Source organism: Protopterus annectens, chromosome 4.part1 (assembly GCF_019279795.1).
Source record: "Protopterus annectens isolate FY-2018-M chromosome 4.part1, PAN1.0, whole genome shotgun sequence".
NCBI lineage: Eukaryota > Metazoa > Chordata > Ceratodontiformes > Protopteridae > Protopterus > Protopterus annectens.
In genome coordinates this window covers 528,283,831-528,311,443 of record NC_056734.1, presented here as the reverse complement: position 1 = coordinate 528,311,443, position 27,613 = coordinate 528,283,831, and the positions used below count along the sequence as shown (strand labels likewise).

The 27,613-nt window shown below is 36.2% G+C and overlaps 1 protein-coding gene across 1 annotated transcript in view; it reads right to left on the bottom strand.

Annotated features, from left to right (window-relative positions):
- The window catches only part of LOC122801245 (galactose-3-O-sulfotransferase 2-like), a 123,851-nt gene extending 97,198 nt beyond the window's left edge, over window positions 1–26,653 (bottom strand). Inside the window, exons 1-2 of the mRNA XM_044070798.1 lie at window positions 26,454–26,653; window positions 24,205–24,508 (exon numbers count right to left, since the gene is read on the bottom strand). Coding sequence (XP_043926733.1) covers window positions 24,205–24,508; window positions 26,454–26,653 — 504 coding nt within the window. The remainder of the gene's footprint in view (window positions 1–24,204; window positions 24,509–26,453) is intronic.
- Between the last annotated feature and the right edge of the window lie 960 nt (window positions 26,654–27,613).

Below are 27,613 nucleotides of genomic sequence, written 5' to 3'. Positions count from 1 at the left end.
ATTTTTTTCTTATAACATTTCCTTGCTTTTTGTGCTTACCTCTTAAATGACAGTTAAAGTCTCCTATCATTATAATATTCATATTTATCACTACATAATGTAAAATCTGATGAAACAAACTTCCCCTTTCTTTACAGTTAGTATAAGCATATGTTATAATTCTATGTATTTTTTCTTTCTATTTTAGATTTACAATGGTTAATCTTTCCATTTCTGCTAAAGTTACATCTAATATCTTTACTGTATTTCTACAGAATGCTGCTATTCCAGAACATCTCTCATTTCCCAAATTCCAAATTATCTTTCTTCACCATAGTTTCTCTGTTTATAATCTTTCTTCATTTGTTAAATATATTGTGTCTTCTAATATAATTACAGCTATATCACATATATTACACCACTGCACAATTCCTATTATTCTTACTATATTCTTAATTCTATCCATATTTACAGAAATCACTCCAAAATTTTCATTTTCGTTTTTGCTTAGATTCATAGTTTCATTAGTTCATAGCTAATTACTAGGCTAGCTTTCTTAATAGACTTTTGTAAGCCTAACCAATTTTATTTCCAAAGATGAGAATCAAACACTGTACTTTGTGTTTGTAGGTGAAACACCTTAGCCATTATACCAAGCCCCTTTCTTTAGCTGTATATATTCTTTTTCATCCATTTCCTTTCTTTTTTCTTTTTCTGTCTTTTTACACTTTTAGCAATATATATTTTTTTCCTTTTACTACCTCGTAGTTAATGTCTTCTTCATCGCTTATTTCAGAACCTTCTTCTATATTCTTTTTATTATTTTTTCTCATCTAATTTTTCATCTATTTCTACTACTTGTAAAATGTCCTCTCTTTATTTTCTTCTCTTTCTTTTTCATTTTCCTTACTTTTATTTTTATCCATCCATAAATGTCCATTTTTTTACATATAACATTTCAATACACATTTTTAAATCATGCCTCATTTCACCACAAATATAACATTTTTTTTTGTCACAGTTACTTATCAAATGTCCTTCTTTTCCATAAAAAAAAAACATGTTTTGGGTTGTCCCCAGTATTTTACAACACCCGTATTCCTCTCCATATTTATCATACTTGGTATATGTAGAATTTCTATTTTAACACAATATTACAGTCCCAGGCATTAGTCCATAAATCCATTTTGTCATAAAGGTTTGCAATGTCCAGTACATCTTTACATAAAGTTTTTAAATGTCCTTTCAATGCCTTTCTTTCTGCCTCTGTTTTCAAAATTATACATGAATCTTCTTTTTTTGTTTCCCTGTTAAATGCTTTTATCACATAAAGACTCCATGGGTTACAGTTTTTCTTTTTTTATATTCTCCAAGAAAATTTCCCATTGAAAAACAGCCTCAAATATAATGTCACAAAAGGTCTCTTTGTTAATAAGAAAAATGTTCTTACCTCATGTGCTTTTATACCCAGATGAGCTATTACATTGTCCCACACTTCATACCTGCCCATGTCTTTGTTTTCTTTACTTTGAATCCTTACCACATACTTCTATTTTTTCATTTTCTTCTTCCTTCTTTTCTACTACTCTGCTTTTGCCTTTTTTTTTACTTTCTCTGCATATGTTTTCTTTTTCATCTCACCACTATTCTTCAAGGTTGTCTCTGCATCCTCCTTTTGTTTTTCTCTATAATATCCTCAGGAAATATGTCCTTCATTTTCTGGCTCACTCTGCACCACCATTTCTTTAAGTTAATCATCCTGCAACCCTCCCAGCTGGAGGGTTGTAATTATACATCCATCATTTGCTGACTCAACTCCATCAAACAGGTTTCTTTGAAACATTTCCTCAGAATCCTGCACCCATTTCCTGGTCCCGAGATTTGTTTTCTCCTTCATTCCTTTCACTACTCCATCATCTCCTCCTCTCTTCATCTGCCTGCCTGTTTCTTCAGGCTACCTCTATGACTGGAATGGAAGCTTGAAATGCTACTCCAAAATGGTTCCTACTCACAGCAGTGATGAGCAGGGCTTTTTAAATTGATTATAACAAATTATATACACTATTTACATTATAAACAATATATACATTATATACATTATTTACAATTGCTTGCATCTGATACTCCGTCATATAGCTTCATATATTTCATTTACTTCCCCCACTACTTTTCCACAATCAAAAACATATCTTTTAAATGCCCATTTTCCATTATACTTTATCTCATTTAATTTTTCATTCCATATGACCCACAAAACATAAAATAACTTTTTAGCAATTTATTTCACTTCCTTTGTTCTTTACCATAGTATCATTACACTATCATATTCATGTTTATATTTTTTCACAATTTTAGAATCATTCAAAACATTAATTTAAAAATAATTTTCCCCACAATTCTCTCAGTCTTGTTAAATTCAATAAAACATGTTCTCTTGTTTCAATCTCTTCCAGTTGTTGCATACCCTCTCCTGAATCCTTTTATAAGGCCTATTGCTTTAACAGGCAGTTTACTTATTATTAACCTTCATATAAAGTCTTTACATTCATACAATTTTTGCTCCTGATAAGCCTTATTTTAATTGCCTTTTTTTTATCCACGTTTTTCCAAGGATAAATATATTAATATTCCCTCAGCATTTTCATACCAATCTTTTCTGTTCTTTTGTACCGTTCCTGTTTTTAATTTCCATAATAATACTTTTCTTTGATATTCTTTAATCTCATTAACATTATTCTTCCAACTTTTTACATATCTTAAACTTTCTCAAACATCCTTGTAGTTAATTTTCAATATATCATTTATTATACTCCTATTTTCTTCTTTTATTCCCCATAACACTTTATACAAATTCAGTGAAGCTAAGCTATCAGATTTATTAATTCTAGTCCTCCTTCTTCTTCCTTCATATACATAACTCCTCTTCTCAGAGGATTTAGTCTTGAAGCCCATATGAATGAAAATATAGTTGATAGCAATTCTTTTTCATACTTAGATGGAATCATGTATAGACTTGTTAAACAGGCAATTTTAACTGTCAAAATAGAGTTTAATAAATATACCTTTTTCTTGTATGATAATCTATATGACCTTCAAAACATACATAGTTCTTTCAGTTTTTATATCAGTCATTCTCACTGTATTTCCTTCTTCATATTGACCCCAAATGTTATTAACGCGAATACCTTCTAATTCACCCAAAAAAACATTCCTTTACTTTTATCTTTATTAATACTTAGACCAATCATATTCAAATGCTTACTTAGTTTCCTAATTCCATGTTCCATCCATTTCCTATTCTTAGTAGCATAACTAGAACATATACGCCCCCTGTTATTCTAAACCTTGCCATTCTCAACTGTCTATTAATTGCATTTACAATTACGTTCATAACTAGTGCAAATAAGATACTATTTGCTGGACATCTTTGTCTTAACCCACATTTTATTCATTTTTTTATTTACTTAACCATCCATTTAAGATTATTTTTATAATATTATTCTCATATATTGATCTTATAACTTTTATTATTTTATCACTTACATTATAGTCTCTTAATATACTCCATCATAATTCCTCATATTGTATTTTATCAATATGTCATCTAGCTCTCTTAATATCCACAGTAAATAATGACTTCCTTTCCCTTTTTTCCAAAAACCATAGATTCCATCAACCTATCCACATCTTTCCCTAGTCTTTTCCCTATTATTCTCATAAATATTTTATAATATGTATTATTTAGTACTATTGGTTTCCAATTCCTAATATCTTCCTTCTTCCCTTTTTTCCATATAAATTTAATGGCCCCCATGCATTTTTCATTTTTATTTATCCCTCTTATTAACAACTTATTCTGTACTCCTACAAAATATGCCTTTTGCCATTCTTTCACATTATAATACATATGATATTCAATTCCATCTATTCCTGTAGCTTTCTACATATCTATATCTTTTAATATTTCATCAAACTCTCCTACACTTATATTTTTCATAACATCATTCTCTTCTTTACTTAACTTATTTATAGGTTCATAGGTTCATCCCATAGAAGTGCCCTGGCATTGTGCCGCCTGACGTTAGTTCCTAGTGCCTCTGTCAAGTAGAGCCACTAGAGTGATCCCCGGGGCAAACTTTCTATTTCCCATCCACTCATCAAGATTTCTCTTGAAGAGGGCCAGTGAGATGCTCTGTTTGACATGTATGGGAAGTCTGTTCCAGAGCATGGGCAGTCTTTGGGTTATGAACTTGCACGTTCTTTTGATTGTGGTAATGAGGTTGCGGTCTCTGGAGCGTGTGGTGCGGAGGGATTGGGATTTCTTTAAATGTAGCATTTCTAACAGAGCTGGGTCAGACATGGCTTTGTAAGTCAAGCAGAGATCACCTCTTAGTAGACGATATGAAAAAGAGAATAGCTGTAGTTCTTTGAGTCTATCCATGTAGGACGTGTGTTTAAGGCCTAGGATCCACTTCATGAGGTACTTTTGTGGCCTTTCCAGCTGCTGCATGTGTCTAGTGAGGTACATACCAAATGGGGCATTATACTCAATGATTGGCCTAATGAGGGAAGAGTAGAGAGAGATGATGACCTCTTTCTTCCTGGATGCAAAACCCTTGGTAATGAGATGTGCCACATAGAAGGATTTTCTGACCCCAGTGGCAATGTGGTGGTCGAAGGAGAGGTTGCTGTCAACCTATGTCCCCAGATCTCTTATAACACCTTCAGTGTTCAGTAGGCTCCCATTAATCTGGTAATTAGTGAGAACTGAGTTTTTCCCAAAGGGGATGGTGATGCATTTTTTGGCATTAAGCTTAAGGCCATGGTTTCGACACCAGTCACTGGTCTCAGTGAAGCCTTTCTGTAGGATGTCTACATCACTTGGGGAGTTAATAATGGTGCCCAGCTTACAGTTATCTGTGAACTTGGTCAGCCAGAGTACCTCCCTGTTGGCCTGGACTTCTGAGAAGTAGATGCTAAACAGGAGAGGACCAAAGACCAATCCCTGTGGGACTACACTAGTGACTGGTCGGCAGTCTGACTTGGAGTCCGCTACTTTAACACTGTGGGTTCTGTCTGTGAGCCAGTTTGCAACCCACCTAGTGGGGAATGGTAACAAAGGCCATGGCCAGATCAAGGTAGGCTGTATGAACTGCCTTGCCTCACCCACAGCTCTGGTGACTGACTCAAAAAATCAACCAGGCTGAGCAGGCATGATCTACCTTTCACAAAACCAAATTGCGTGGGATCTAGAGTTTGGAGATTCCCTAAATCCTTGTTAATTAGGTCCATGATTATGCACTCCATAGCCTTACATATCAGACTTGACAAGCTAATGGGGTGATAATAACCAGGGTCTGTAGTCACTCCCCCTTTATGAAGAGGGATGACTGTAGCAGTGCACCATTCAGTAGTGACAAAAGCCTGAGGTGAGGCTGTGAGTGAACAGGGCACACAGATGTGGTGCCAGTTCACTTTTTATTTCATGTAGAACACATCCAGGGATATTGTCAGGTCCCATGGAAGCTGTATTCTTGGCCTTGGACAATGCAGCTTTAACCTGTGCTGCAGTAATGCTGGGTCCCTGGCATTCCTCCGGTATTGTGATTGGTCCTTTAGAGGGAAGAGAGGGGTAAAGTTGGCAATGAATCTGTTGGCCAGTATGTTGGCAATATCTGTTGGCTCAGTATAGGAGGTACCATTGTGCAGTAACTCTGAGCAAACCTGGTTATTGCTGTGAAGATTCTTCATATAACTATAGAAGGCTTTATGGTTGTTTTTAGTGTCTGCTGCAATTCTGCCTTCATGGCTGGCTTTAGAGGTTCTGATGAGAGATCTCAACTTTTTGTTGAGGCTAATAAGGGAGTTTTTCCAGTCTTGGGACTTCACATTTTTCTGCAACAGTTTCTTCCTTCTGTTAGGGTTTATGAATGGCAGGGGACCACCAGATTGGCTTCCTTTTTTTGGGGGAGAGCATCTTGATTCTGTTGGGTATGGCTAGTTCCATGCATTTATGTACATATTCGTACAGTGCAATGGTGTATGATTCAGCAGTCATGCATCTACTTTCCATTGACATGGGTGCTGTGAAGTTAGCCACCTCTGTTTTTAGTAGCCCAAAGTCAGCTTTGGAGAAGTTTTTCATGGTGGTTACCTTTGCAGGGGGTTTGGGTGAGATGTGGATTTCCATGGTGATTAGTTTGTGGTCGGATCTAACCAGGGAGGAACTGACTATTGGTGTAGAGTAATGGTTGCCCATGTTAGTAATAACCAGGTCAAGAATGTTGCTTCCTCTAGTGGGGGGTAAGAATGAGCTGGTCCAGGGCATTAGAATTGATGATTTCCAGGAAGCATTGGGCCAGTGTATTGGTGCATGAGTAGTTTTCCCAGTGGATGGAAGGGTAGTTGAAGTCACCTAGTATGAGAGAGTTGGGTTGGACCCTAATAGTTTCCATGGTGCTTAGGAATGTGGAGCGACAGTCTTGGGATATGGTTGAGGACCTATAGTAGGCTATGACCTGAATCGCTGTCTTACCCAATGTTAGTTGTACCTGAAGTATCTCAGATGTGTTATGCTGTGCTACTAGTCTGGAGGTGTGCATATCCTTTATGAATATGGAGACCCCACCATGTTTGGAGCTTCGGTCCATGTTCTGGGGTCGAAAGGTGTGGAATGAGTTATAGCCTGGTAGTGCAGGGCTGCTTTCTGCTGCTTTAAACCAGGTCTCCATTACAGCACAAATGTCAGTGTTCTCCATTTTGAGGAGTGCTTCGAGCAACTGCATCTTGAGATTTAGACTTCTAGCATTGAGCAGCATGACCCTCAGATTGCATTTATTTATAGCTGTTACGGTGGTAATTTGGTCTTTGGAACATTGCCTAAAAAAAGGCATTATAGGGGTGGCAAGAGCCTTAGCCAGTGTCCGGAAACCCAGGAGTGACAGATGCAGACCATCTCTGGCAAAGCATCGAGGTCTGTCAGTCATGTCATCCCAAGCAGACAGATACTGGATCCCCTTAGAATGACACCAGAAACTTAGACAATTGTTGAAGTCAATCATTTTCTGCTTGTACTGCGGTATCATTCTGGTTGATGGTAGGATGTTGCACAGGGCTAGGGTCATATCTGCCTGGGCCACATAATCCGAGAGCTCCTCCATGTCTCTTTTCATGTAGTCCAGGGAGGTGTGTCTCAGGTCAGTCACACCCACATGGACAGTGACAGAGTCATACTTGTACTTGTTGTGGAGTGACCTCAGTGCATGTGTTGTGTTGGATTCTGCCACCTGATAGACAGCTGACTGTTACCTTCTCCTTATTCAACCTAGTGAGTGGGACATCAGTGTGCCTCACTATTGAGTCACCTATGATTAGTGTATTGGGCAAGCTATTTTGCCTTAGGGGCTTAGGTTGAGGGGCATACTGTGTAGGTGAGCTATGTGAATTGTGGTTTGTGCTGTATTGTGGTGGTCGAGTGCATTTCTGCCTTGGAGGTCTCTGCTGTTTGAGTAGATTTCTATTGAGAGCCTCCATGAAGGTGGGTGTGTGGTTTGTGTTTTTTATGTGAGAGCTGTGATGGTGGGTGTTTTGGAGGGATGTGTGTTGCATGTGGTGTGGTGCAGGTGTTGACCTTCTCCTCTTGACCAGCTATTCTGATCTTGACTTGAGAGTGCATGGCTTCCAATTTGGATAGATAAGTGCATCTCTTATTAGTGTGAGGGTTGGGAGGTAAGAGGAGAGGGTTGTCTGTGTACATGAGGCAGTTACTACACTGACTCAGAATGCCCAAGTTCACCAGGTTAGCGTTTATATCACGTTATCAAAAGATGAAAATAGCGCACACTATTTCATCGAACCTAAAATATCTAAACCACATAATATCGAACATTCAGAACAGCGAATTTTTTCCTTGGGGAAAAAATTTGCTATTCTGAAACACATACACACAAAACAAGCACACCTAAAAAACATCAATACACACACATACACTTATAATCCTACAACTAACCCTACACTAAACTATACAGACACTACTATCTATCCACTTACTTTAACCCAAACCCTAACCCTAAGGTCCGTCACTATCGCACACTCACCTAACCTGCACCCTAACCCTAACTCACTTAACCTGCCCCTAACCCTAATTCACCTAACCCGCGCCCTAAACTTACCTCACTTAACCCGCCCCTAACTCTGACTCACCTAACCCATGCCCTAATCCTAACAACCACACAATCGCACACTTACCTGAACCCGACCCGTAAATTTCCACCACAGCGCTGAAAATAGCGAAGCCATAGAACCGGCCAACCAAATTCTTTCCCTAGGAAAGAATTCGGTGTTCTGCAGCTTCACTGTTTTTAGCGTTCACTCAAAATGGGTCGATATTAAAACATTTGAAGTTTTAAAACTTCGATGTTCTGATATAGACCCATCAGGTTAATAGGGGAAAGCACAGGGAACTGACCTTTAGACACGCCAGGAGGGATGGTCATTATTACTAAGCACTGGGGCTGTTTCCTTATACGTTCCTTTTACAGGAAAAATGTCACTCAAGTTGCCTGAATCTGTATAGAACACTGCCAAACACTTGAGGGGAAACTAATATGTAGACCCTCAAAATTTAAGGATGAAGTATTTAGGCAGATATTCTGAAGTTAAAAAGAAATCAAGCAGTACTTACTGAAAAATAAAGAATTAGCTTGTTAAGAATGATGAAAAGAGGGGAGTCACATGAATGGCTGCTGACTGGCTAATACTAATAAAACAAGCAAAAAGGTGAACGCTGACACCACACTATGTAGCTTGAGAAACCGAAAACAATGAAGCAAACTCGTGCAAACCAGCAGGACTAAAATAAAAAACACTTTTAATAACAGTTGAATGTTTTCACCTGTTACAATACAGGCTTCCTCAGAACAAAAACCATTCTGAATCACAGCCCTTAAATAGATGTTTTGGCTCCAAAAATTTAAAGCAACATACTCCACTAAAACTTTCTGCATAGACAATAAACAAAAACATTCCAAAATGAATAGATAACAAGAATAAACAATTATATTATAAATACATATATATCCTATAAAATATAGTGCACAAATTCCTCTAAAATTCATGTTTGTTAAAAACATATGTTACTATAAAAACACTGACTCAACTTATTTATAAACAATTTGACACTAACGTATCTTATATAGCAAAGGTTTAATAGACAGTGATTCATTCAAGCCTAGGGGTGAGGCAGCATCAGTAAAAAATTGCCACCACATTTCTCTATAAGACAACCAACTCTTATAGTCTTCCCCCCTAGGGTCTATTTGAATAAGGTCAATAATGTTAAAAGTGAATTTGTGTTCAGAACCCTCTTGTTTTATGTGCTTATATAGGGCATTCTTCTCATCTCTCTTTCTAATGGAGTAAAAATGACCACATATTCTTTTGTTCAGCTGTCTCTCGGTCTTCCCAATGTAGAAAGCGGGACAAGCTGAACATAATGCGATATATATGACAAGTTTAGTAGTACAATAACCTGCCTTGAATCTAATAGAGGTGTTGGTAGTGTTGCTTAACCTAGTGCCTTGACTGGTGTTAATAGCAAAGCACCAGTTGCATCTACCACACTTCTGTGTAGGTTTAGAAGTGTTAGAAGTCAGAAACATCGTATTTTCTAACAACCTTTTCAAGTTCATACCCATTTTATTTACAAAGTGGGGTTTGTCACCTAAAATGTTGGATATAGAAGCATCCGCCATAATAATAAACCAACTTTTATTAACCAATTGCCTCATCTTATAACTACAGGGACCATATTCGATTACACAAGCTTTGTTTAAATCACTACGACTACCTCTAGCAAGGGAAACAACATTATTACCTTGAGAATTCATTCCTAACAAAGGTGTATACCTAGAACCCCAGCCTTGAATAACCTGCTTACTTACATTTTGCATCATACCAAGGTCATAACCTCTATCACTGAACATAGCCGTAATATACTCAACTTCAGCTATCATATCTATGTAGTCTGAAGTCATTCTAACTGCTCTAATCAACTGTCCCTTATAGATGTTCCTTAAAAGACTTCTAAACTTCATGATATTTTACATTCTACTGACAGTTATGAGATCATATCTGTTAATGAACTTAATATAGCCTATAGAAATATTGATTGTCACCTCGAGGACTTTCTTATAGACAGGCGAATTAGTTTGGACACTTACAACTTTGTCAAAGTGGAATTTCCTGTGTTAGCCAAGTTAGTTGGTATCCCCAAAGTTCATAAGAATGTGTCTGACCCGCCTTTTAGACCAATTGTTTCTGGCAGCAGATCTAAAACTTTCCCTTTGGGTGTGGTCATTGACCATACTTTGAAACATGTGTACGAAAAGGTATTTCATCTTGCCAAGGATTCTTGGTATTTTTTAGCTTATTTTCCTACACATTTATACAAAAAAGATTTGTTATACGTAACTATTGATGTCATAGACCTTTTCTCCTGCATCCCCAAAAGTGAGGGGTTAGAAGCATTCAATCGTAGTATTACTAAATATGCAGGGTTGGATTGGGATAAGATATGGTTGATCACAGATATGATGAGTACGGTATTGGACAATAATTTCATCTTTTTTGAAGGAGAGATTTTTAAACAAACTAAGGGTTTAAACTATGGGTGCTGCGTGTGCTCCCATTTTTGCTAATATGGTCATGCTCGACTGGGAGGAGTCTGTAGTGTTCACCAGTGACTTCTATATTCACATCATATATTACACTCGCTACCTTGACGATATATATATATATATATATATATATATATATTATGGGATGGTGACACTGAGACATTGACTAAATTTATAGAATTTATTAACACCAGTAGTTCTTATTTGAAATTTACACACGCATTCAGTCATGATGGTCTGGCATACCTTGACACCCTCGTCTCTCCTGCTAATTTTGGGTTTAAATCTAGAATATACAGGAAACCCACTTTTTCTAACAACTACCTTGAATATTCTAGTAATCACCCTAAAAGTGTTTTAAGGAACATCTATAAAGGACAGTTGATTAGAGCAGTAAGAATGACTTCAGACTACATAGATATGATAGCTGAAGTTGAGTATATTACGGCTATGTTCAGTGATAGAGGTTATGACCTTGGTATTGTGCAAAATGTAAGTAAGCAGATTATTCAAGGCTGGGGTTCTAGGTACACGCCTTTGTTAGGAATGAATTCTCAAGGTAATAATGTTGTTACCCTTGCTAGAGGTAGTCGTAGTGATTCAAACAAAGCTTGTGTAAGCGAATATGGTCCCTGTAGTTATAAGATGAGGCAATTGGTTAATAAAAGTTGGTTTATTATTATGGCGGATGCTTCTATATCCAACATATTAGGTGACAAACCCCACTTTGTAAATAAAATGGGTATGAACTTGAAAAGGTTGTTAGAAAATACGATGTTTCTGACTTCTAACACTTCTAAACCTACACAGAAGTGTGGTAGATGCAACTGGTGCTTTGCTATTAACACCAGTCAAGGCACTAGGTTAAGCAACACTACCAACACCTCTATTAGATTCAAGGCAGGTTATTGTACTACTAAACTTGTCATATATATCGCATTATGTTCAGCTTGTCCCGCTTTCTACATTGGGAAGACCGAGAGACAGCTGAACAAAAGAATATGCGATCATTTTTACTCCATTAGAAAGAGAGATGAGAAGAATGCCCTATATAAGCACATAAAACAAGAGGGTTCTGAACACAAATTCACTTTTAGCATTATTGACCTTATTCAAATAGACCCTAGGGGGGAAGACTATAAGAGTTGGTTGTCTTATAGAGAAATGTGGTGGCAATTTTTTACTGATGCTGCCTCACCCCCAGGCTTGAATGAATCACTGTCTATTAAACCTTTGCTATATAAGATACGTTAGTGTCAAATTGTTTATAAATAAGTTGAGTCAGTGTTTTTATGGTAACATATGTTTTTAACAAACATGAATTTTAGAGGAATTTGTGCACTATATTTTATAGTATATATATATATATATATATATATATATATATATATGTATTTATAATATAATTGTTTATTCTTGTTATCTATTCATTTTGGAATGTTTTTGTTTATTGTCTATGCAGAAAGTTTTAGTGGAGTATGTTGCTTTAAATTTTTGGAGCCAAAACATCTATTTAAGGGCTGTGATTCAGAATGGTTTTTGTTCTGAGGAAGCCTGTATTGTAACAGGTGAAAGCGCTTAACTGTTATTAAAAGTGTTTTTTATTTTAGTCCTGCTGGTTTGCACGAGTTTGCTTCATTGTTTTCGGTTTCTCAAGCTACACAGTGTGGTGTCAGCGTTCACCTTTTTGCTTGTTTTATGGTGTACTTATAACACTTGGATTATCTTGTTGGCTAATACTAATGATGGTCTCAGCACAGCTTCACTCTGTTGGGATACAGTACTCCTTTGCTTCTTCTCTCACCAGAAGCAAAATGTTAGCACCAATCCCAAGAAGAGAAGCAGGTCACGGCCTGTTTGGTGATCCACAGTCTTGTCCCAGATGATGCAAGGGTCTGCAGGCTTTTGCATCCCATATTTGCATCTCTTTTGTTTCTATCTTCTTAAATGTATTTTTTAAATACTGCTCTTTTACTTCAAATGTTGTTCTTGCATGTTCACTTTCTCTCCTTCATTATTTCCAAATTCTCTTATTACGCTCTCATTTTCCCTCACCATTTTACTCAAATATGGAGCCACTTCTTCTTTTTTCTTTGTAAAAGTACCTTTACCAATATAACACTTTTTATCCTTTCTTTGTTCATTTCATATATTTCCTTCTCCTTTCCATAACATTTGTATTATTTATTAATACGTTCCTAAGTACTGTTTGACTTAGCAACCAATATTTCTTCTTTTCTTTCTTTCCATCATCTGACATTCTAAAAAGTACTTTTTATATTTTCCTTTGAAACTTAACCACCAATCAGTCCAATTTTCATAACATATTCTCATTTCTACATGATCTTTCCATAATCTGTCCATTTCCTTTCTATCCTCTGCATCTAAATCTTTTTCATTCAACCTTTTGATACCGTTGCTTATCCTTATACATTCGTCCTTTTCCTTTATTTCTACTCATATAGTCAAATGATCTGAGAAACCTGCTTCCTTTGTTCTTTCTTTTATAAAAGTATCAGATATTATAAAACAATCAATCTCTGTTTTAATCACATTCCTTTTATAAGTCCAGTGTATATTATTCCATATGTGCAGCTTTCCACTTTTCATTATTTCATATACTATCTTAACATCATTCCCTTCTTTCTTTCTTTTCCTTAAATCACAGTTAAAACCTCTGTTAATATTATTTCCATATTCACTCCTGCATAGTTTAAGATGTTTTAAACATTTCCTCTCATTATTTTTTGTGACATACGAATATATTACAATGATTCTATACAGGTTTGTCTTATATCTTATATCTACCACTGTTATTTTACCTAACTCAGCTAAAGTATAATCTACAACCTTAACTATTTTGTTATATATCACAGCAGTTCCTGAACATGTATCTTTCCCCATGTTCCATACAATACTCCCAGGCCATAAGTTTTCCATCTGCTTCCTTTCTTCTCCCATCAAGATTATTGTATCTTCTAACATAATTACATACATATCAAGTAATATAGACCATTCTACAACACCTAACGTTTTTTAACATTTTTATACTGTTAACATTTATTGATAAGACCTTCAAGTTTTCCAGATTTATTGTTTTCCATCATAAACTTATCTTTTTTTATTTTCTTTCATAATTACATTTTTAAACTTTATTTTCTTCTCTTTCACCCTTCTCCCTATTGGACTTTTTTACCTGTTACTATTTTCCAACTACTATCTTTCTCTTCACTTATTTCCAGTACTGATTGCTCATTTTCATTATTTTTATCTCCCTTTGTAAAATATTTTGTTTTTCATGTTCATTTTCTACATTGTTTTTTATATCATACACATGTTCTTGCATCTGCTCTTCTTGCCCAACATGCAAGTGTTTATCTCAGTAAATTAAATCATGCCCTGTTTTCCACATTTTTTATAAATCAATTTACATTTCTTTGCTTCATGTCCCACTTTCCCACAAACACATCATCTTCTATCACAATCATGTATGAAATGATAATTTCTTTCACAAAAATCATGTGTACTGCTGTCCCTTATATCTTACATATCCTCTATTTCCTTCAACAATGATTACACTCAGAATATGCACAATATTATCATTTTCCATCTTCAGAATTATACCACAATCCCATCCCTCAATCCATAGACCTCTGTCATCATATGCTTTCATAATGTCCAACACTCCTTTACAAATATTGTTTAAATAGTCTTTCAATGCTTCCTTATCTGTTTCAGTTTGAAATTGTATAGCAATCATCTTTTTTGTTTCTCTATAAAAAGTATGCACAACATAAAGGTTACATAGATTACACTCTTTTTTTTAAATTTCTCTAAAAAACGTTACATGTATTGCCCAGTCTCAAATATAATGTCACAGTATGTCTCTCTATTAATATGAATGAAAGCTCTTACCTTGTTGGATGATATCCCCAAGGGTTCAGTAACTGTGTCCCATACCTTATACTTTTCTAGTTTTTTTTTCCTTCTTACTACTGAGCTATACAACAAACTTCTTCAGGATCTGATCTTTTTTCCTCCTTCTGTTTCCCTTAATTGCTTTCTTGCCTCTTTCACCATCAGTGCATATGACTTTCTTTCTTCTGAAATTTCTCTCACCTCCTCATCCTGAATTTTGTCCATAATGTCACCCCAAGATGCCAGCGCTTCACTCTTTGGTTCACTCTGCATAATGATTTCTTTCAGATAATCACCCCACAATGCTCCAAATTGAAGGGTTGTAACTACATCTAACTTGGACCCAGATAATCGACCTTTTAGGAACTGGTTTAATTACCTTCACATCAGCATTCTCCTTTACTCCAACCACCTCATTCTTCTCCAACAACTCATCCGATCCCTTAATCATGACCTCACCACTTGAATGACAGCTCTCTGACTCTGCTTCCTTCTGCACACATTCCTCTTCTTTTCCTCTATCTGACATTCATGCTACCTCTATCTTCCTTCTAGTTTCTCTGAGCTGCCTGTGTGCCAGGAACAGAAACCAGAAGTTTAACAGCCAAACAGCATCTCCATACTCTTTGAAAAGAGTATGGGAAGTTCCTTGGTGCCCTGGGAAAATGTCCCATAGTCAGTAAAAATAGCACCTTGGGTATCTCCTAAAAAGAGGCCATTATCATAGCTAGAATAACATAGTCAACAAAGTGTGAATACATTTAAAAATAATATATATATTTCACTATATACAGATTACTGTTTATTGCTCCTGTCATGAGACTGCAATATGAACAATGATTCTTTCCTGTAAATATTAAATGGCAACAGATACCAAGTTAATATCAACTGAAATTAATTAAATTCTTTGACAGACATATGTAACTCTATAAAGTTTCAAGCATGTTTTGTTCCAGGGTCAATACATGTGTTTGGGGTCATATATCTGAAAACTTAACAACTGTTCATGAAGCAGTGAAGTAGCTATGTTCTTTAACTTTTTTTTTTCATTTTTAGATATGCAATTTGAAAAAGTAGAGAGTAATTATATTGTTTTCACTTCAGTAAAATTAAAATAAATAAGTAAACAAATAAGTAAATATTTATATCATACTAATAATCATCAGCTTGATATTGATATTGCAGGGATTTCTACACAACTGGCAATATCTGCCCTCTTAGGCAAGCAACAGTAACCAAGACATGCCAACCTTCCTTATATCCAACAACAACACCAAAATGGTGATTACTGCATTAATCTTTTCTGTACTACAATTACAGAATTTATTTCTAGTTCAGTGTATGCTTGACACTACAGTAAAGGGATATAGAAAGCTTTTCAAGTTCTCTTTGCAGATCGTTTATGACTGGAGCTCCTAAATGCACACGTTCCTAATTGATTGACTCACATTATTTTCTATCCAGAATGATGTAAAGCTTGTTTTGTAATCTTAGATTTCTACTGCTTATTGCTGTCTGCCTTCAAGACTTATTTCTTACTCTGCATTGTAGCACTCCATGAGATGCTCTATTAATTAAATGTTGGTTCAAACAGGTCCTTTCCTTTTTTTGCTGAAAATTTTTATTAAAGAAACAAAAATATTCAGTCACTCATGGCAATGACAACTATAACATTATAACAGTAATATCTCAGAATATAATAGCAAAAACATAAAATTCTAGTTACAAAGCATGGCATACCTTTATATTTTTTTTGTTTGATTTTTCCTTAGTCCCTCCATAACTATTATCAGCTCAATTGTATTTGCTTCAAAATTGGACAGAAATGCTCTCATATTTCTCCAGTAATACAGTTCATAGGTTCATAGGTAGGTACTAGGTTATCTGCCGAGGGCATTTATAAGTCTAGCCAGAGTGTGTCAGTAGTCGCCACCCCATTGATTAATTAACTGAGCCTCTGTCAAGAAGAGCCAATGAAGTGATCCCAGGGGTGTATTTTCTGTTACCCATCCACTCGTCAAGGTTTCTCTTGAGGAGTGTTAGTGAGGGGCTCTGCCTAATGTAGTTAGGAATTTTGTTCCAAAGCATGAGGAGTCTCTGTGATAGGAATCTATCCCTCCAGCATGTTCTATTTATTGTTGTGGTGAGGTTTAGCTCACTAGAGTGAGTGGCTTGTAGTGACTTGGATTTCTTTAGGTGAAGCATGTCCATCAATTCTGAGTTGGACATGGCTTTGTAAGTCAGGCAGAGATCATCTCTTGAAATTGCCCAATATCAGGGTGTTCGGTAGGACCTTCATGTTTTCCAGTGTCTCCAGAAAGGCGGAGTGGTGATCTTGAGTCATGGAGGGTGATCTGTAGCAGACCACAATTTGCATTGCAGATTTGCCTGATGTTAGTTGCACATGGATGATCTCTGAGGTATCATGCTGCACCACTAACCTGGAGGTGTAGGTATCCTTGATGAATATAGATACACCCCCTCCTTTTGTGTTTCGGTCCATGTTCTGTGGCCAAAATGTGTGGTATGAGTTGAAGCCCGGTAGGGCTGGGGTGCTCTGTGGAGCCTTGAACCAGGTTTCAGTTACTGAACAGATGTCGACGTTCTCCATACTGAGGAGTGTTTCGAGCGTGTGCATTTTGAGATTTAAACTCCTGGTGTTGAGTAGCATAGTTCTCACAGGGTGGAATTCAGAAAGGTTACCATGAGTGGGAAGCCCCTTTTTATCCTTCATGGTAACCATTCTGAATTCAGAGATAGCCCCTCCTACTGTGCTATATTAAGAAGAGGTGCAGCACTACAGCTGGCTGTCTCTGTGGCCTAAGCAATAATAAAAAAAAAACACAAATGACAATGATAGGTGGAAAAGTATGTTATTCTCACAGAATTTAGCACTTTTGTCCAACATGGAAAACAAGATTTTATCAGAATTAACTTAAGCAATGCAGTTTCCTTGAATAAGTAAAAGATGTCACATGACATATCACATGTATGAACGTCATAAAATTTAAATATTTAGAAAAAATCATATACACAACACGCTGAAATATATATATTTATTTATATATATATATATATATATATATATATATATATATATATATATATATATATATAAAATAAAACAAAAATATTAAAAAAAAATCCTAATGGAAAAAAACAGCAATAAATAATTTCTAAGCCTTTTGTTTAAAAAAAAACACTTAATATTGTCATTTATACATGGATATTTGTTGGCTTATGTCCTTTACTGCCATTAATTTTTGTTTATCTTTAATTTGTTATTAAAATGTCTATCCCTCAAGTCAAAGGAGAGATAATTTAAAACAAAAATGTGAACTTTTCATGGTGCTTCCTAATAGCAGAATGTCTACATAGTGCATTGTTAAAAATTCTGCTTTTCATTTCATACAAATGCTCCTTAATTCTGCTAATAAGGGGTCTTGTAGTCATGCCAATATAAAACTTGGGGCAATGTGATTTTGTCAACATGTTCTAAAGCTATTTATGCTCCTTCATGTATATACCTTGAAACTGTGCACCTCCAAGATGGATTCTGTGTGTGTGGATTTATGTGTAGATTGTATTTTTACCAAACTATTATCCATTTATAACAGTGATTTTAAATCACCGCTGTTTCTCTAAACAAATGTCAGTTGATTTCCTTTAATATTGATAAGTTCCTGATTGCCCACTAAAATTTTCAGCTTATCTATTATGATTCATCTAATCATTGGGCTATAAACTGACATTTCCAAACAAAAAGATCTCTTATAATCTGCAGCTAAAAGTTATAAGAAAGACTTAAATACTACAGCTATAGAAATAGATTAAAATACTAAGATTTACAAAAAACACATGTATGCCATTATTTTGTTTTGTACAAACAATCCATTGATGACATATTTTCATATGGAAGTGATCACAGGAAGCAGCTATTATATTTGAAGAACAACTTAACACACAGACTGACTTTTTGATGTTTAGTATAGGTAACACATGTACACAAGTGGTCTATTTGGTGTAATTTTGACAGTTGATTTTGACAACAGCTGGCTTGAGAGTAACATCTACAGAAAGGATACTTTTGTTAACAGTTATATGCACTTCAGAAGTTCTCACCCATATTTTCTTAAACATAATATACCCAGAGGTCAGATGATATGATCTTCTAGACTGGTCTATAGAAATGCAGACTTTGCACAAGAAATTCAGATTATCATTCTGATGTTTTCAGCTGGAAGTCACAATATGAAATATTTAAATATTACAGATATAGAAAAACATAAAAAAGAAGTATTTTTCTACCCATGGCATTTTCAACAATACTAACATTTATAAAATATTTATAAAAATGTACCTGCAGGATATAACAGATCTTTTTGTTTGAAAATGACAGTTGATAACCCAATGATTAGTCATACCATAGTAGGTAAGTGGAAAATGCTATTGGGCCATCAGGAGTTCATAGGATCATAGCAAGCTACTAGGCTACTGTCCCTGAGGCCTTTATAAGCCTAGCCAATAAATTATCCCATGTTCCCAAGGTCAGCACCCGATGCCCCTGTCCAGCAGGGACATAGGTGGAATCCCAGGGGTATATTTTCTTTTTTCCATCCAGTCATCCAGGTTCCTCTTAAACAGGGATAATGAAGTACTTTGCTTGACTTGGTGAGGGAGTCTGTTCCATGGATGGGGGAGTCTCTGGGAAACAAATGTGTCCCACCAGCAAGTCCTATTGATGTCACAGACCAAGCTGAGGTTTTGTGTGTGGGTCACGCAAATAGAGTTTGGCTTGCAGATATGCAGCAATTTCGTCAAGGTGGGGTCAGAGATCTCTCTGTATGCCAGACATAGATCAACACTGAGGAGACTGTATGAGAAGGAGTAGAGGGACAAGGGCTTTTAGCCTATCCATGTTGGATAGTTTTTTGAAGCCCTGGATTTTCCTGGTCAGGAACCTCTGTGGTCTCTCCAGCTGCTGCATGTGCTTCATGAGGTATATGCCAAAATGTGTTTTATTCTCAATGATGGGTCTGATAAGGGAGGAATACAGGCAAGTTATGACTTCCTTGCTCCTGGAAGAAATACTGTTACTAATGAGGTGAGCCATGTAGAGAGCTCTCTGTACAATGGAGGTGACATGATGGTCAAAAGTTAGATTGCTGTCAACTTGGGTGCCCAGGTCCCTCACAACTGAGTTGATCAGTATTATAGGAAATCAGCCAGCATTTGTTTACAGAAAGGGTGGTGATTTGAAATTATTGTTACAAATGGATAGTACTTTGGTAAAATACCATCTACACATAAACCTAAACACACATATCCATGTGGTTAATGAACAATTTGTAGATATATACATGAAGGACTATACCTAACTTTAGAACATGTTGACAAAAAAACATAGGAGCCCAAGCTTGTTATGACTGTAATTAGGTAGAGATAGTTTACATAAGTTTATGTTCACATTGCCCTGCTTTTTATATTGGCATGACTACAAGACACCTTATTAGGAAAATTAAGTAGCATTTGCCTTCCATGAAAAGCAGAACTTTTAACAATGCACTAACAATGCATTATATCTGCAGACTATTGTTTGTAAGCACCATAAAAAGTTCACATTTTTTGTTTTAGATGATCATGTTTCTTTATACTTAAGGGGCGGAGGTTTTAAAAGCAAATTTGAAATGAAAGTAACTTTAGGCAGTTAAGGGTGTAGACTAACAAATGTCCAGGTATAAACTACAATAACATTAACAATAAGAGTCTTTTGAAAAACAAAAGGTTTAAAATAGATTGTTACTATTTTTCCAATATGATTGTTTGTAATATTTATTTTATAATATATATTTTTTTTATTTCTGCAAATATTTGTGCATGTGTTTTTTTCTATTTGTGATATTTAAAGCAGATGACTTTCAATCATGTGGTATGTCATACAACTTATTTTACTTTTTAAGGGAACTGTATTGTTCAGAGTTTACTCTGATAAAGTCCTGCTCTACATGTTGGATGAAAAAGCTAAATTCTGTGAGAAGTGACATACTTTTCCATCTATCGCTGTTGTTAGTTTTTTGGTGTTTAAATTTGGATTTTAGTTTTTTGGTGTTTAAATTTGGATTGTTTCCACCTGTTTTCCTCTGAAGTTCTTTTTTTTGGATGTCTTGACCTGGTAATGAAGACAGCCAAAAATGTGCTATTACCCATTACTTCCAATGGATAAGATCGAATTAGATGTGCTGGGGAGATTAGCTGCAAGGTAGTGGAGATAGTGATTGATGTGTGCGTATGTGTGTAACTGCATGTGTGAGTATATGCACAGGGATGCACAGCCACAGGTATGTGCATGTGTGTGTGTGCATGTGTGCGTGTGTCTGTGTGTGTGTGTGTGTGTGTGTGTGTGTGTGTGTGTGTGTGTGTGTGTGTGTGTGAGAGAGAGAGAGACTGTGTGCATCTGCCTAGGCAGTCACAATGTGGGGATTCATTAGGGTTTAGGTAGCATAAATGTGTTTGTATATGTGTGTGTCTATGAATGGTGAGTGTGTCTGTGTGTCTGTGAGTGAAACTGAGTTGTGTGTGTGTGTGTGTGTGTGTGTGTGTGTGTGTGTGTGTGTGTGAGTGTGTGTGTGTGTGTGTGTGTGTGTGTATGAATGTGTGAATGTATGTGTGGAGGGGTGATTGTCATACCTCTGCACTCTCTTACACTAATGAACAAATCCTGCTGTACTGGGGGGGCACTAAAAACTAGGGATATTCTTTATATTTTGCCTAAAGTCACTTTGAAAGTTAATAGAACAAGTTTTGCAGCATAAAAGACATGAGGTGAGGATACAGTAGACACTGTGGATACTCTTTGCTTTATACTCTAAAGCACTTAAAAGTTAATAAAACAATTTTGCAGCATCAAAGATATAGGGTGTGGGGAGCATTAGACAACAAGGATACTCTTTACAGTGTGCTCTTAAGGCATGAAATTCTAAAGACAGGCATTCTTAACTGACTGCAGTGGTTCATGACTTATAAGGGGCTGTGCACATAGAAGAGGCAATACCAGAGTATTCTGTAAAACCAGTGATATTTGAGAGATATGGGGATATGTCCATGTGGAGAGGCCAGCATACCTCTATCTAGCCATGCCAAGGCTTCAGAACAAAGCCAGGAGGAGCACTAGAAGACACCAGATAGAAGTTTTTAACTATTACTTGGACTCATTCATAAAGTTACTAGAGCAAATGTCTATCATCATAATGCACTTTTCAAACAATACTAAAATTGAAACTCTGGTGTCTGGCATTATGGACTGACCATAGGTATCCAGATTTATGAGGACAAAGACAAAAACAGGGCAATATTGTCATGGATGATCTGTCTACACAGGGACAGGTGAAAGATTTGTGTGTGTTTTTGAATGTGTACATGTGTGGAGGGAGAGTGATTTGGGGGAGACTGTGCCAATGAAATGCATGGAACACTAGAGGTGCTTGCTGCAGGAAAGTGCTGATTTGCACCGTTAGCCTACTGGTGGATGAAGATTGATTTCTTGGGTGTCATTTGCCCAAGGTTCAAGGCATTGAGGGTCAGAGCTTCCACCACAGAAATTCACTGCCTACAATTTATACCTGCAGTGATGCAGTTTTGGGGGGTAATTTTCTAATTCTACAAGGTGGTTTGACCGTATAGGTAGTATATATAAGTTTGGGGGCTGCAGGAGGCTTGCTCCTGTTAGAAAACAAAATATGTTTTTTGGCCATTTTGTTCAGGGAGTGGAGTTCAGGAATTTCAATCCACAGCAGATTGTACTTTGACTACTCATAGCGGAAGCGATCTGTACTCACAGTAATTACAAGCAAGTCAGAGACATGCAAATTAGCTAATGAAGTATTTCCTCATTGTAGCTAATATGTCTCTGAATCACAATTTCTGTAATCATGGATACAGGAAACAGTCCCTTTTGGCCATAGTTCTTATTGCTTGCAGTGGGATTCTTTCTGAATTCCAGAGTTAGTCCAGTACTTGAAGCCTAAAGTTTTTTTTTTAATCTTACTTTAATCATATTAAATTTTACTTTGGAATACCATTTCAGATATATTTTAAAATGTTTTAAATAGTGGTCTAATGTCATTCTTCCTGTTTTTAGTTACCATTTTGTGAGCTAGTGATAGAAGACACCAAATTAAAGGAGTTTGTAATTTAACAAAACACACAGAAATTGGAGTGTTAAATAATACCAAATGTTAATTCATAACAAAATTATATGACCACAATGCCTGGGTGAAGGATTGAAAATTTAGCCAGACCAGACTTTTTTTATCTTAATATAGTCAAAGATATGCTTGCTGCCAGTGAGCTTTTTCTCATATATTACATTCTTTTTAGATAACTTCAAAATTAATATTTTATCTGTATTTGAAAACCCACGGTAGTTAATGTTTTATAAATAGTTCAAATATAAGTTAATTATTATAGCTCTAGGCAATAAGCAAGCAATAATGCCAAACAGGGTGGGTATTACAGGGAAATAATGAACCACCCAGAGGTGTCTTGAGGCCTGATACCAGAGGCAAGTGTAAGCATGATGGTGGTCATTTCTTCTTCTTTCATCTGTGCTTTACAGTACTTTGGTATGGTATGTTGCTGTGAAACAGTAGTCTTGTTTGTATCAGGCTTTACTTGTACATTAACAGTGTGTTGGAGAATGTTTGTTCTCCACTAGGGTATTATTTAATGTTCAGCCCATTTTATAAAATTACTTTAGAAAGATAAGATGTGGACATTATCTTTCTCATCAGAATACAATTTATATACTCCAAAAGGACAGATATTTTGCCTTTTCTTGCTAACAGGTCCTTTCCATAACCACATGCTAACGATTGACAATTATCACTTAACCAGTCATATAATCAAAGATATGTGGCCTCACCCTGTGGAGAGAACAAAGACATTCCTCATATTCTCAGCCATGTAATACTGGATTTACAGATGTTGTTATGCTTAGTTGTATCTTTCGGCTTTTCCCGGTTAGGGGTCGCCACAGCGGAACTCCGGTCCACTAATGATTGGCAGTAGATTTTTACGTGCCGAGTTGCCGACCCTGACGCACAACCTTCAGTGAAGGTATGCCCATTCACGCATGTCTCCATACAGAAGACGCTCTAGCTGAGAATCGAACAGGACAACGTCTTACTGTGAGGCAACAATGCTATTGCAGCACCAGTAATGCTAACACTGGACAAATGAAACATCCTACAGCTAACAGATGTCTCATTTTAATTACATGACACCTTCATTTACATTAAGATTAGCAAAAAAAGAAAATGCAAAGCAGCATTTTAAAAAATCCTAGTAATATTTAAGACTTGTATGTGTTCTCTTTTTAATGTGACATCACAAATGTTACTGTATATATATATATATATATATATATATATATATATATATATATAAACTGTAAAGAAATCAGAAGCAGAAAAGCTCACTTGCTCATCTCTGCATTTTATGCTTGTTTTCCCCCTTGCCATGTTGTCAGAATACAAATAGCCCAACATTGTATCATCCAGTAAATCATGCTATAAATCACTTCTCTTGCTGGTTTGTCTTTCAGTAAAATAATGCTTTCTAATAGCCTTCTTACCTCTGGCAAGTTGAACCTCATATGATTACAGACAATGTGATACTTCAGACCCAGCTTTGGAGGAAAGTCTTCAACAAAACTACTAGAAAAGTTGTCTGGATAGGAAAATGTGTTATGTTTCCCCTTTGGAAGAGCAAATGTCAGATTTCTGGAGTCTCCAAATCTGTACAGGATATTCAGAATAGTGCTACTTGCTGTTTTATGAGTCTTCAGAAACATGAGGTGAGTTCTGGGCTTACATTGTGGAGTGGTCTTTAATTCCATTTGGTAATTTAAGAAAAAATATATGGAAGATGTTACAGAGCTGAAAAGAACATACAAATGTTTTAAATAAGCTTTTGTAAATTGGCAGATACTCTTCATTTCTTTTGCAATTCCAACTATATTACTTGGGCAATCCATAAGCAGGGTGCTCTTCTTTACCTTCACATAGGTGGCAGCACCTTTGGTATTAAATCAGCTCATAGCTGTCATTTGTTTATGCAACAGGGTCATGCCTAATCTTAATGTTAAAACTTTTCTTCTTCTTATGGTGTGTGTATTTGCAGTAAATAGCATATTTTACACCACTACACTTCTGTTTACACATATCATTCATATATCAATGCTGTACACTTATACCACACAAAATATAATTTCAGTGAACAATAGACAAATTTAAACTCCTTCCTCCCCCAAATGGCATGTCTTTTTCCCTCATTTCCATTAATTTTGTTTTATTTCTCATCTTCTAGCTCAGCTTTTAGCCACGCCATCTTCTCACTATCAACTTTTATCTGTTTCCATTTAATTCTGGATAAAATTGCTGTTAACTATTTCCCTCTAAAGTCTACTTCCTTTCTTCTTATTTTTCCTCTTCTTCATTGCCTCCTCCTCCATTTCTGTCTCACTTCTCCAGCTTTACCATATTGTTGTATGTATATATATATATATATATATATATATATATATATATATATATATATATATATATATATATATATATTCTGATCCTTCTTTTTCAAATCTACCTCTTCACTTTTTTGCCATTCTATCGATCAGATTAATCACATCCTTTCCTACAGATTTTCTCCTCTTTTTCTTGTTATCACCTTCTTTCTTATTGTCATTAATAATGCAATTAATTGTTTTTGATTTTTCTGGTAATCCCTCTTAATATCCTAACAGATGTAATATGAATGTTAGTTGTATTTTTCATGAATCTTCTATTCTGTGTTGTATTATCTGCCTTATTTCTTCTTTATTATTTATTATTCTTATTTCTAGCCCCCTGCAACTCCAGAAAATATGCTCCCAAGTTCCCATATTTTCCTTGCATCTCCAGTACACTCTCAATGCCCCCAGAAGCATCCTAGCCAATATACTGGGAGTGTAAAAATCTTTATGGAGACATTTTCAAGCAAAGATTCTAAATCTCCAAGACTTTGACAAATATCTCGGAAGTCTCAGAAGTCTCAGAATTTAATTCTGGTACTCCTCTGTCTGTTTACATTAAGTTTCTCTTCCCATTGTCTTCTATGAGCTTCCATTTTCTTCTCTCCTGAGCCTCTCACCCAATTCCTCCCTATTCTTGTCAGTCTCTGGTGGGCCTCCCCTCCTGCCTTATATCTATTTCTGTTATCGGCTCTAAATCCCACCCTTCACCCTTCTTGTGTCCATCGCCCTTCCATCTTCCTCCAACTACTCCTCATACCGTCATACTCCTCATACTGTCATACTCCTCATACCGTCATACTCCTCATACCGTCATACTCCTCATACCGTCATACTCCCATTCCTGAGTCTGTGCTACATGATATTCTTATTTGTTCTCATGTTTTAATACCATTTCCCTCTATTAATTGAGACCATTAGATATTTGTGCAGCTCCTCACACCATCTCCAAAGGGCATTTTGTGTATTTCTATGTACTTTCATATCTCCAGTCCTTATTATCCTTTCTGTCTAACTATTTCTGTCCTGTTCTCTCCATCTCCTGCTAAACACTTTCTGAGTTGATTTTGCTCAGTATGTCAGTAGTTTCTTATTGTCTTCTTCTAGTAATATATCTGCTATGTCCCTTTTCCTATTCTCCTTCCTTTATCTGCTTAAAACAACCTCCTTCCAATCTGCCTTACAATCTACATTTGCCACCCTGAGTACGTTTTCTATCTGACATGCTTATAGGTTCTCCTGTAAGTCTGGAATACTAAGACCCCCTATTTCTGTTGGTTGTATCAAATTCGCCCACTTCACCCTTGGCCTCTCACCATCCCAAATAAAAACATTCATCATCTGCTTCAGTTGTCCTGCACATAGAATTTGAAGCATGATACACATGCTCAAAACTTGAACTCTCTAATCCATTTCTTACTTTATTGTTGACCACTCTTGCAACTGTGATTTTATCTTGTCCAGTATTTTCTGGTATGTTATTGTTTCCGTTCGCTCTACTGTTTCTCCTAGCCATATCGCCAAGAATTTAACTTGTGCATCCCACATCCCTTCCATTACTTCATCTCTGTTTTACATTTCCATCGCTCCTACTAAAATCAGTTTAGTTTTGTCACTATTTAATTTATAACCTGATATTTCTCCAAACTTACTTAGCATGTCTAATATTTTTGGGAGGGCCTGTTCATATTTTGGTAACACCAGTAAAATGTCATCTGTGTAGGTGACAGCATTTTTATACATACTTCTTTTTTAAACTAAACAAAAGCAAATAATAGGAAAGTGCTGTAGTAAATATGCAGTTTATGACAATTTTATTTGTGCTGTACCCAATTACTTACAATGCAGAGGCTTTAAACACACATACCATATTTCTACTACCTGACTGCTAGTTCTCTCAAACTACATGAGATCAAACTCCTACAACTGCAAGTTAAGTCATTAGAAACAGTACATTCATTTTTTACCTATACTAAAACATGTTTCACATGAAACAAAATGCTTGCAGGATCAAGGAACACTTACCTCATCATGTAAAGAAATACACTTTTGGCTGTTCGCCATTGAGTATGACATGGTTTCACTGAGGTGTCCAAAATGACAGGAACATCATATTGTTAATCAGTCTTGTTTTCCTTTCTCGTTTTCTCCTCTCTGCCTGCCAGCTATTAAGCCATGCCAATGTTCCATGGGCCCATTCATTCTCTGGTGGTGAGGATCATCCTTAGATCCTCCATGGCTGGATCCTGTGAGAGGGGACCATCACCCAGGCTGGCACTGGGGATGTTTGTACTTTTGATGGCATACTGGCAATAAGAGCATTTTATACTAAGGTTCTAACCACTCCCCTGATGATCACCATCATCACCACAGGTATTACCAGTGCTCCCCCAATCCATACATGCAGTTCCTTCATAGGTGGCAACAGAGTTCCTGTCATTGGCTTGAACAGTTACAGGATACATCCCTCCATGTA